This window comes from Bufo bufo, chromosome 3 (assembly GCF_905171765.1).
Source record: "Bufo bufo chromosome 3, aBufBuf1.1, whole genome shotgun sequence".
NCBI lineage: Eukaryota > Metazoa > Chordata > Amphibia > Anura > Bufonidae > Bufo > Bufo bufo.
This window is the reverse complement of record NC_053391.1, coordinates 85273368-85285936: the sequence shown is the minus strand read 5'-3', so window position 1 is coordinate 85285936 and position 12569 is coordinate 85273368. Positions and strand designations below refer to the sequence as shown.

The 12569-nt window shown below is 47.6% G+C and overlaps 1 protein-coding gene across 2 annotated transcripts in view; it reads right to left on the bottom strand.

Annotated features, from left to right (window-relative positions):
• Window positions 1–6240: 6240 nt before the first annotated feature.
• The window catches only part of ARL6 (ADP ribosylation factor like GTPase 6), a 270741-nt gene continuing 264412 nt past the window's right edge, over window positions 6241–12569 (bottom strand). For both annotated transcript variants that reach the window (XM_040423274.1, XM_040423275.1), the window contains exon 8: window positions 6241–6651. In XM_040423274.1, coding sequence (XP_040279208.1) covers window positions 6626–6651 — 26 coding nt within the window. In that variant the 3' untranslated portion in view covers window positions 6241–6625. The remainder of the gene's footprint in view (window positions 6652–12569) is intronic.

Sequence of the window (12569 nt, the reverse complement as noted above, 5' to 3'; positions counted from 1 at the left end):
GGGGGCCTGAGAGAGGCATAATGGGGGCTGGCTGAGAGGCATAATGGGGGCTGAGAGCGGCATCATGGGGGCTGAGAGGCATAATGGGAGCTGATGAGAGGCATAATGGGAGCTGATGAGAGGCATAAGCGCTGATAATGGGGACTGGCTGAGAGGCATAATGGGGGCTGGCTGAGAGGCATAATGGGTCCTGAGAGGCATAATGGGGGCTGAGAGGCATAATGGGGGCTGAGAAGCATAATGGGGGCTAGCTGAGAGGCATAAGGGGGTGCCTGAGAGGCATAATGGGGGCCTGAGAGGCTTAATGGGGGCTGAGAGGCATAATGGGGGCTAAAAGGCATAATGGGGGCTAGCTGAGAGGCATAATGGGGGCTAGCTGAGAGGCATAATGGGGGCTGGCTGAGAGGCATAATGGGGGCTGGCTGAGAGGCATAATGGGGACTGGCTGAGAGGCATAATGGGGGCTGGCTGAGAGGCATAATGGGGGATGAGAGGCATGATGGGGACTGAGAGGCATAATGGGGGGCCTGGGAGGCATAATGGGGGCCTGAGAGCGGCATAATGTGGGCCTGAGAGCGGCATAATGGGAAATGATGAGAGGCATAATGGGAGCTGATGAGAGGCATAAGGGCTGATAAGAGGCATAAGGGCTGATAATCAGCCCTTAGGCCTCTCAGCCTCCATTATGGGGGCTAATGAGAGGCATGGAGGCTGATATGGGGGTGATGAGAAGCATGGGGCTCTCATCTTAGGTCTGATTGGGGGTCATTTACATTGGGGTCTGAGCTGAGGTCTGATTGGGGGTCTGGTTTGAGATCTTATTGGGGTCTTATTAACATTGGGGGTCTGATTGGGGCTGTCATCTAAGGTCTGATTAACATTGGGGGTCTGACCTGAGGTGTAATGAAAAATTTTTTTTTTTCTTATTATCCCCCTCTAAAACCTAGGTGCGTCTTATAAGTCTCCTTCCTGAACTGCAGAGCGGTGCCCACTTCCAGCCCTGAGCCCAGCTGCCCAGAGCACTGATCCTGAACCTGCTGGAGTCTTCAGAACTGTAAGTATTTACAGTAATTCACTGTAAGCTAAAATATATATATTACTTGTTTTATGTGAGTAAGGGGGCTGGGTGGTTGGAGAAGGGGTTGGGGGGATGGTGAAGGGGGAGGGAGGGGTGGATAGAGGGGTACAGTACTATCTGCATATTGTAAAGGGAAGGAGGGGTGGATAGAGGGGTACAGTACTATCTGCATATTGTAAAAAAAAAAAGTAATCTGCAAAATACTATATATTTGTGTCAGAAGTTGTGCTTTTTAAATTTTTAGAATAATGATACAGCCATTTTATTTGATACTTTTGTGCTGATTCTTCCCCCCCCCCTCTATATTAAGGGACACTATAGTCACCAGAACCACAACAGCTAAACGTAGTAGTTCTGGTGTCTATAGCATGTCTCCGCAAGCATTTTAATGTAAACACTGCTTTTTTCAGAAAAAAAGGCAGTATTTATATTACTGCCAAGGAACACCTCTAGTGGCCACTCATCAGACAGTCACTCATCAGATGGCCACTAGAGGTGCCTCCTAGTCCAGTGTTGCACAACCTGCAACACTGGCATTCACGCTAAACACTACTCATAGAAATGCATTGATTCAAAGCATCTCTATGAAGCCACGCATGTGCAATAGCCTCCCAATGGGAAAGCAGTGGGTTGGCTATGATATACTCACACACTGCACATTCCTGTGCATTGTATTGATGAGGTGATCTGTAATACACTCACAAACTGCACATTCCTATGACTTATATTGCTGTAGAGCTTGCGATACTCACACACTGCACTTTTCTATGCATTGTATTGCTGAGGTGATCTGTGATGTACTTGCACATCGCACATTACTGCGAGTTGTATTGCTGTGGAGCTATGTGATACACTGAGTCTGAGATAGGCTTGTGTTGTGGTGGAGGGCGTGATTTATTTATTTTTAATTAGTAAACATTTATTTTGAACATAGTGAAGAGAAATTCTGTACCAAGTGTAGGTGATGTGGTCGGCGCAATATGTGGGTAGGGCTGTGTGTGGGTGTGGCTTGAGGGTGGGCAGGGACACAGGGGACCCATAATCTCCCATGAGTTGTCAGTCCGCCACTGGTGGAGAGGGAGGAGTTGGCTCCGCCTACATAGTTTCTACCCTGAGTGAGTCTGTGATGGCAGTCTGTGGATGTGCAGAGCAGGTTTCTTCAGCTCCTGCACTGGAGAAGTGGCTTCCACATGTAAGCAGGAGAGGAGAGGTCAGTGTCTGCACCAGACTAGGGCTACAGGGGAGAGGATGGCTGTCCAGCACTAGGGGGAGGAGGAGAGGTCAGTGTCTGCACCAGACTAGGGCTACAGGGGAGAGGATGGCTGTCCAGCACTAGGGGGAGGAGGAGAGGTCAGTGTCTGCACCAGGTCAGGGCTGCAGGGGAGAGGACTGCTGTCCAGCACTGGGGGGAGGAGGAGAGGTCAGTGTCTGCACCAGACTAGGGCTGCAGGAGAGAGGATGGCTGTCCAGCACTAGGGGGAGGAGGAGAGGTCAGGGCTGCACCAGGTCAGGGCTGCTGGGGAGAGGACTGCTGTCCAGCACTAGGGGGAGGAGGAGAGGTCAGTGTGTGCACCAGACTAGGGCTGCAGGGGAGAGGATGGCTGTCCAGCACTGGGGGGAGGAGGAGAGGTCAGTGTCTCCACCAGACTAGGGCTGCAGGGGAGGGGACTGCTGTCCAGCACTGGGGGGAGGAGGAGAGGTCAGTGTCTGCACCAGGTCAGGGCTGCAGGAGAGAGGATGGCTGTCCAGCACTAGGGGGAGGAGGAGAGGTCAGTGTCTGCACCAGGTCAGGGCTGCTGGGGAGAGGACTGCTGTCCAGCACTGGGGGGAGGAGGAGAGGTCAGTGTCTGCACCAGACTAGGGCTGCAGGAGAGAGGATGGCTGTCCAGCATTAGGGGGAGGAGGAGAGGTCAGGGCTGCACCAGGTCAGGGCTGCTGGGGAGAGGACTGCTGTCCAGCACTAGGGGGAGGAGGAGAGGTCAGTGTGTGCACCAGACTAGGGCTGCAGGGGAGAGGACTGCTGTCCAGCACTGGGGGGAGGGGGAGAGGTCAGTGTCTGCACCAGGTCAGGGCTGCAGGGGAGAAGATGGCTGTCCAGCACTGGGGGGAGGAGGAGAGGTCAGTGTCTCCACCAGACTAGGGCTGCAGGGGAGGGGACTGCTGTCCAGCACTGGGGGGAGGAGGAGAGGTCAGGGCTGCAGGAGAGAGGATGGCTGTCCAGCACTAGGGGGAGGAGGAGAGGTCAGTGTCTGCACCAGGTCAGGGCTGCTGGGGAGAGGACTGCTGTCCAGCACTGGGGGGAGGAGGAGAGGTCAGTGTCTGCACCAGACTAGGGCTGCAGGAGAGAGGATGGCTGTCCAGCACTAGGGGGAGGAGGAGAGGTCAGTGTCTGCACCAGGTCAGGGCTGCAGGGGAGAAGATGGCTGTCCAGCACTGGGGGGAGGAGGAGAGGTCAGTGTCTCCACCAGACTAGGGCTGCAGGGGAGGGGACTGCTGTCCAGCACTGGGGGGAGGAGGAGAGGTCAGTGTCTGCACCAGGTCAGGGCTGCAGGAGAGAGGATGGCTGTCCAGCACTAGGGGGAGGAGGAGAGGTCAGTGTCTGCACCAGGTCAGGGCTGCTGGGGAGAGGACTGCTGTCCAGCACTGGGGGGAGGAGGAGAGGTCAGTGTCTGCACCAGACTAGGGCTGCAGGAGAGAGGATGGCTGTCCAGCACTAGGGGGAGGAGGAGAGGTCAGTGTCTGCACCAGGTCAGGGCTGCTGGGGAGAGGACTGCTGTCCAGCACTAGGGGGAGGAGAGGTCAGTGTCTGCACCAGATCAGGGCTGCTGGGGAGAGGACTGCTGTCCAGCACTAGGGGGAGGAGGAGAGGTCAGTGTGTGCACCAGACTAGGGCTGCAGGGGAGAGGACTGCTGTCCAGCACTGGGGGGAGGGGGAGAGGTCAGTGTCTGCACCAGGTCAGGGCTGCAGGGGAGAAGATGGCTGTCCAGCACTGGGGGGAGGAGGAGAGGTCAGTGTCTCCACCAGACTAGGGCTGCAGGGGTGGGGACTGCTGTCCAGCACTGGGGGGAGGAGGAGAGGTCAGTGTCTGCACCAGGTCAGGGCTGCAGGAGAGAGGATGGCTGTCCAGCACTAGGGGGAGGAGGAGAGGTCAGTGTCTGCACCAGGTCAGGGCTGCTGGGGAGAGGACTGCTGTCCTGCCCTGGGGGGAGGAGGAGAGGTCAGTGTCTGCACCAGACTAGGGCTGCAGGGGAGAGGATGGCTTTCCAGCACTAGGGGGAGGAGGAGAGGTCAGTGTCTGCACCAGGTCAGGGCTGCTGGGGAGAGGACTGCTGTCCTGCCCTGGGGGGAGGAGGAGAGGTCAGTGTCTGCACCAGACTAGGGCTGCAGGGGAGAGGACTGCTGTCCAGCACTGGGGGGAGGAGGAGAGGTCAGTGTCTCCACCAGACTAGGGCTGCAGGGGAGAGGACTGCTGTCCAGCACTGGGGGGAGGAGGAGAGGTCAGTGTCTGCACCAGACTAGGGCTGCAGGAGAGAGGATGGCTTTCCAGCACTAGGGGGAGGAGGAGAGGTCAGTGTCTGCACCAGGTCAGGGCTGCTGGGGAGAGGAGGCTTTGTAATACATTTGGACATGTGCTGCCAGCAATCATCTCAACTGTGGTATCTGTGGGCAGAACTGAGGACTGTGGACGATCTCCCTGTGTGTATGACCTGCATGAGCCTGTCTGAGCCGTCATGCACATGCCCCTAAAACATAAGCACTAACCCCCCCCATAAAATTAGCCAGAGTGTCCCCATAGTCAGTGAGTGGTCAGAGTCCCTCTGTATGGCAGCATCAATAACAGCAGAGTGCCCCCACAGTTAGTGAGTGGTAAGTGGCCCTCCTAATGGCATACTAGAGATGTGGGTACTAAAAATGTGAGGTAAATAGGACTATTAATTTAGTGGCCGCCAATGTGTGTGCGGCACCTGCACCTCTTCGTGTTTAGTCTGGACCTCCACCTCACGGCAGATTTAATTTTGTAGACCTTTACAAAAAGTAATTGAGTACCCCTGGCCTAGGGAAAGCGGGGATAAGGTTACGGAACTACTGCAAGCGCTGGTGCCTTCTCAAACAGTAAATCGGTGGGGGATCCCAGGTGTAGAACCCCCAAGAAAAAATACTGATAACCTATCCAGAGTAAAAATATCTTGGGGTTGTCTCACTTCAACAAATGGCATTTATCATGTAGATACAGTAAATACAAGGCACTTACTAATGTATTATTATCCATATTGCCTCCTATGCTGGCTGGATTCAGTTTTCCATCACATTATACACTGCTCGTTTCCATGGTTCCAACCACCCTGCAATACAGCAGCGATAGCCGTACTTTCACACGGTACGAAAAATCACCAGCCTATGAGCACTCCTGCATAGGGATGAGTGAACCTGAACTTTACTGGGTTTGAGTTTGGTGGGGTTAGGAATTCCGTTATGGATTTCGTTATAACGGAATATAACGGAATTCCTGGACGGAATGCAAAATGGAGGCCTTTAGGAGGCATTCCGTTTTGATCAGTCACAATAGAAGTCTATGGGAAAGCATAACGGATCCATCTGGTTTCCATTATGCAGGACTTTGCTTTCTGTCCTGCATAATGGAAACCAGGCGGATCCGTTATGCTTGGCCATAGAGTTCTATTGTGACTGATCAAAACAAAATGCCTCTTAAAGGCTTCCGTTTTGCAATCCGTCATATTCCGTTTTAATGGAACCTATAATGGAATTACTAACCCATCCGAACACTGAACCCCGTAAAGTTGGGTTCGTTCATCCCTACTCCTGCAGTCTCGGCCACCAATTAGGCTGTCGCTTTATCCTATAGTTTGCAAGCACGACCACCGCTGGTGGATTGCAGGGTGGTCATAACCATGGAAACAAGCAGCGTATAATGTGATGGAAAAATGAATCCAGCCAGCAAAGGAGGCAACATGGACAATCACAATACATTAGTAAGTGCCTTGTATTAACTGTGTCTACATGATAAATCCCATTTACTGAAGTGAACAAAATTATTTGTTAATCAGAAAAATGTAGCCAGAAGTTTTTTCAATATGTTTATTTCCTTTGTCACACATTAAAATTTTTGGGTATATATATATACACACACACATACACATCTGTAATATTGCTCAGGTTTGCTGATGTATTTTCAATACTAAAATACAAAATCTACTTTTATGATATATTACAGTACAATTGCCATAATACAGAGGTGAATAAATTAATAAGTTAAAACGTAACCCACAAACATTGTAGTATTTACAAGTTGGACAAGTGGAATTTCACGATTTTAACAAAATACATTAAAAGTTGAAGAAATGATTCATTAATTCATACTATTGAGTATTTCCCATTGTAACATTGCACTATTCACGCTTTACAAAACCCGAGGTGCTAGATAATGGTAGATATAGGAGTCTCAGTCTGGTAAACTATACGGACGATAGCACTTTCTGGGGTCCAGGTGTGCAGGAGGTGGAGGGATGCCAGATTCTCTCATCTTCTTATGCTTTCATTGCTTGGATCTGATCTGTTAAAATATTAAAAGCACAAATAGGAATGAAATAAAAGAGTACATTTTAGATGGTCTCGTCTTAGGTTTGTGTGTTGCAAAGAAAATGAAAATATATGGAAAAATGATCTTTGAATGATTTACTAATTAGAAAACTCCATGTCCTAATAGGTGACATTTAGATTAAAAATTCTCAGTATTGATCATGGCCATATCAGAGACTAGCAGATCCTGACAGCAGAGGGCACTACTGAGCACCTCGGCAATTCTATAGACTACAGCACTGGCAGGAGGACCTTCAACATCAACTTGTAGAAGCCGGGGATCTAGATGAGGGGCTGTTAAATAAGATGAAGTAAAGAAGGGGCTTGTCAAAGCCGGCCACGTAGACAAGCGGGGCATGTAGAAAAGGCTACTTTCACATCTGCGTTTTCAATTCCAGGTTTTGAGATCCGGCAGAGGATCTCAAAACCGGAACTAAATGGTTCAGTCTTGTCCCCATTCATTGTCAGGATTCATAAGTATGCAGCTGCAAGTTGCGGTTTTGTGTCCGGTTTGAAAATAATTTCTGGTATGAAAATAATATTTTTTGTTACTGGAAAAAAAAAACGGCACCCATTGACTTACAATGATTTTCAGACCAGATTCGATTTGTTCAGTTTTGATTTAATATAACTGGATCCGGTCAAAATTGAAGCATCCGGATGTACTAAACGGCACGGATCCATTTAATTCTGGCTTGAGATCCTGTGCCGGATCTGAAAACTGGTATTAACCACGCAGATGTAAAAGTAGCCTAAGGGTACTTTCACACTTGCGGCAGAGGATTCCATCAGGCAGTTCCGTCGCCGGAACTGCCTGTCGGATCTGTCAAAACGTATGCAAACTGATGGCATTTGTCAGACGATCAGGATCCTGATCCGTCAGACAAATGCATTGAAATGCATCTCTAGTGTCATCCGGAAAAAACGGATCCGGAATTTTTTATTTTTTGCGGTCTCACCATGCGCAGACCGCAAAAACTGATCCGTTTTGCCAGAACAGTCGGGGCCGGATCCGGCATTAATGCATTTCAATGGGAAAAAATGCTGCGGTATTATCTCCGTCCTGAAAAGTCAAAAAGACTGAACTGAAGACATCCTGATGCATCCTGAACGGATTGCTCTCCATTCAGAATGCATGGGGATTAAACTGATCAGTTCTTTTCCGGTATAGAGACCCTAGGACGGAACTCAATACCGAAAAAGAATAACGCTAGTGTGAAAGTGCCCTAAGCCAGGCTGTCAAAGGTGGTTGTGTACAGGAGAGTTTGTCAAATTGGGGTGTTGTCAAAGATAGACATGTGATAAGGGAAGATGAGAGGTTGTCTGCTGAAGATGTAGATGAGGGGGTTGTCAAATCTGGTGATGTAGCTAAGGAACCTTTCAAAGACGGACACTGACAAGCTGGGCATGGAGATCAAAAGGGTTGACAAAAGTGGCTGTGTGGATGAGGGTTTGTGAAAGGTGGACAAGTACATGAGGGCATTGTTAACGATGGACATGAAAACAAGGGACTTGTAAAAAATGGACAAGTAGATGAGAGGTTGTCAGCTTAACATATAGAGTAGATGAGGGGGTTGTCCAAGCTGGGCATGTAAAGGAGAAGGTGTATCTGTAGATAAGAAAGTGGTAACTTGGAACCAAACCCGAGTTCAGTAAAAGTTTTTTTACAGTAGAAATTTATTTCGGAAGTTATTACCCCAAGTCTTGCGAGACTTTGCGAAGTAATAACTTCGGGTCATCATCTGAAGCATGGGAATTGGGGCACATATGGTGACTGGAGCAGGGACATCGGTATAATCTCCTGTTATGATATACAGCATCTATTTCACATGAGGCCATGTAGTCAGTGTGAGTGAGCAGGCGTACATGGTTTATACCATCTCCGGATCAATAACATTGTTATTAATAGGCAGAATCCTTTTAATGACTTTACTGCACTTCCGACCTTTATAAGCTTCATTTTACAGAGGATTCAGATGATGGCCGCACATAAACCTGGATGTTGTGAACCTCATAAAAGAGCAATGAGGTTGTAACATCACTGGATCATTAACGAGTGGATTTCCAGTAAAACTCATCACAACGCTGACTCTGCTATCAGCTACAGCCTGAGCAAATGATGGCATGTCTGAGGTGCCAATATACATATACAGTCGTGGCCAAAAGTTTTGAGAATGACACAAATATTAGTTTTTACAAAGTTTGCTGCTAAACTGCTTTTAGATCTTTGTTTCGGTTGTTTCTGTGATGTAGTGAAATATAATTACACGCACTTCATACGTTTCAAAGGCTTTTATCGACAATTACATGACATTTATGCAAAGAGTCAGTATTTGCAGTGTTGGCCCTTCTTTATGCTCTCAATCAACTTCTGGGCCAATTCCTGACTGATAGCAACCCATTCTTTCATAATCACTTCTTGGAGTTTGTCAGAATTAGTGAGTTTTTGTTTGTCCACCCGCCTCTTGAGGATTGACCACAAGTTCTCAATGGGATTAAGATCTGGGGAGTTTCCAGGCCATGGACCCAAAATGTCAACGTTTTGGTCCCCGAGCCACTTAGTTATCACTTTTGCCTTATGGCACGGTGCTCCATCGTGCTGGAAAATGCATTGTTCTTCACCAAACTGTTGTTGGACTGTTGGAAGAAGTTGCTGTTGGAGGGTGTTTTGGTACCATTCTTTATTTTTGGGCAAAATTGTGAGTGAGCCCACTCCCTTGGATGAGAAGCAACCCCACACATGAATGGTCTCAGGATGCTTTAATGTTGGCATGACACAGGACTGATGGAAGCTCTTACCTTTTCTTCTCCGGACAAGCCTTTTTCCAGATGCCCCAAACAGTCGGAAAGAGGCTTCATCTGAGAATATGACTTTGCCCCAGTCTTTAGCAGTCCATTTACCATACTTTCTGCAGAAGATCAATCTGTCCCTGATGTTTTTTTTTGGAGAGAAGTGGCTTCTTTGCTGCCCTTCTTGACACCAGGCCATCTTCCAAAAGTCTTCGCCTCACTGTGCGTGCATATGCGCTCACACCTGCCTGCTGCCATTCCTGAGCAAGCTCTGCACTGGTGGCACTCCGATCCCGCAGCTGAATCCTCTTTAGGAGACGATCCTGGCGCTTGCTGGACTTTCTTGGACGCCCTGAAGCCTTCTTAACAAGAATTGAACCTCTTTCCTTGAAGTTCTTGATGATCCTATAAATTGTTGATTGAGGTGCAATCTTAGTAGCCAAATATCCTTGCCTGTGAAGCCATTTTTATGCAACGCAATGATGGCTGCACGGGTTTCTTTGCAGGTCACCATGGTTAACAATGGAAGAACAATGATTTCAAGCATCACCCTCCTTTTAACATGTCAAGTCTGCCATTTTAACCCAATCAGCCTGACATAATGATCTCCAGCCTTGTGCTCGTCAACATTCTCACCTGAGTTAACAAGACGATTACTGAAATGATCTCAGCAGGTCCTTTAATGACAGCAATGAAATGCAGTGGAAAGTTTTTTTGGGGATTAAGTTAATTTTCATGGCAAAGAAGGACTATGCAATTCATCTGATCACTCTTCATAACATTCTGGAGTATATGCAAATTGCTATTATAAAAACTTAAGCAGCAACTTTTCCAATTTCCAATATTTATGTAATTCTCAAAACTTTTGGCCACGACTGTACATCCCACTCATGACCCATAGAACATTATATGGTAGATGGTACGATATGGGGGTAACACACAGAGGTGCCTACTATATTAATGTTAGTTAAAGAGGACCTGTCCCCACTCCTGACATGCCAATTTTAATAGCTTCATGCATTCCCCATGTAATACCAATTGTAAAGCATCTATTCTTATGGCTCTATGTTGTACTATTCCTTTATTATTTCTACCAGAAGTTATGAATGAATTGCTAGCAGTCTGCAGTAAGGGTACAGAGGGGTGGTAACTAGTTTGGGGGGGGGGGGGGGGGGGGGGGGTGTCCCTGCACAGTCTGACAATGGTAGAACTGAATGGATAGAGTGAGTCTGTGCAGGTACACACTCCCAACTGGTAACACCCCTCAGTACCCTTACTGCAGACTGCTAGCAATTCATTCATAACTTCTGGTAGAAATAATAAAGGAATGGCACAACATAGAGCCATAAGAGTAGAGGTTCCAGAATTGTTATTACATGGGGAATGCATGAAGCTATTAATCAGGTATGTCAGGAGTGGTGAAAGGTCCTCTTTAAAACGTTTTTTCTTGTCAAATTACCTTTTAACTTCTTACATGGAAAAACCTACCCAGCTGTGCATCATACAGTGTGTCCGCCATAGCCAGTAAATGCTATATGCAATAGTACAGGAGGTCTCTGGCAGTCCGCACATGCAATATGTGAACTGGCCCTGAATGTCAGGCCTCATCCAGAAGGCAGAACTGTGGTGCATGGGGTTCCTGCACTTCCTTATTACGAGGCCATTCGCAATCTATGTGCCACCATATGGTGCCTCTATAAGGTGCTCTCAGTGAACCGGTTATTTTAGGCTTTAAAGGGTTTTCCAGGGAGCTTGTTGTTGATGAGCTATCCTCAGGATAGATCATTAATATCTGATCGGCGAGGGTCCAACTCCTGGCGTCCCTGCTGTTCCGCTGTTTGAAGAGGTCACTGTGCTCCTGTGAGTGCTGCGGCCTCCTCACAGCTCACCAAGCAAAGCGCTGTACATTGGATTGCAGCTGTGCTTGGTATTCCAGCCCATTCACTTAACTGACCGATGTGACCATGTGACATCACTGGCCTAGGAAGTGGTCAAAGTGGCCACAGCCTCTTCAAGCAGCTGACCAATGTGGGTGTCGGGATTCAGACCCACACCAAGCAGATACCGAAGATCAATTTTATACTCCAGGAAAATCTCTTTAAATGGGTTGTCAAATACAGGTGAAACTCGAAAAATTCAAATATCGTGCAAAAGTTCATTTATTTCACTAATGCAACTTATAATTAGAATATTGTGAAAAGGTTCAATATTCTAGGCTCAATGTGTCACACTCTAGTCAGCTAATTAATCCATATTCCCTGAGCAAAGGGAACCTGAGATTGTGACTTTAGGGTTTCATAAACTGTAAGCCATAATCATCCAAATTATAACAAATAAAGGCTTGAAATATCTCGCTTTGCATGTAATGAGTCGATCTCATATGTTAGTTTCACCTTTTAAGTTGCATTACTGAAATAAATGAACTTTGCACGATATTCTAATTTTTTCGAGTTTCACTTGTATGTCCTTTCATGTCAAAAAAGGGAATTAAACACAGTAAAAGCCTGACCAGAGGCGGTAAAGGTATGGAAATGGCTGAGCAGCCGGTGCTCCACTGTTTCTGTAACCCCACAGCAGTGAATGGGAACTAGTCAAACAGCACAGAAACAGCCTAGCTCCAATGCAAAGCAATTTATTATACAGAGGGCGCCATTTTTTTTCCATTATTTTGAAATATGAATTTTTGATGGATTTTTATTCCACTTTAAGTACGGAAGGATACACAAAAAATATTTCTGCTTTGGTTTTTATTTATTTATTCCCCGGTGGGGTTAACGGGTAATTGTCGTTTCATTTTTTATATCCTAATGGTATAGTACACCCTGCTGTATAAATGCTTTTGTGCTTTAAAATGTAATCCTTTTCAGTTTTACCGGATAATAACTCACAGAAATGCATGCTACTTTCCTATTATGCAGCCTCTTCTCACAGCGTTGTCATATGCAACAGTCTCCTCTGTATTATAAACAAGAGACGGGGAGAGCACTGGGAGGAGGAGCACAGCCCTGAGTACTGGCGAGAGCACTGGGAGGAGGAGCACAGCCCTGAGTACTGGGGAGAGCACTGGGAGGAGGAGCACAGCCCTGAGTACTGGCGAGAGCA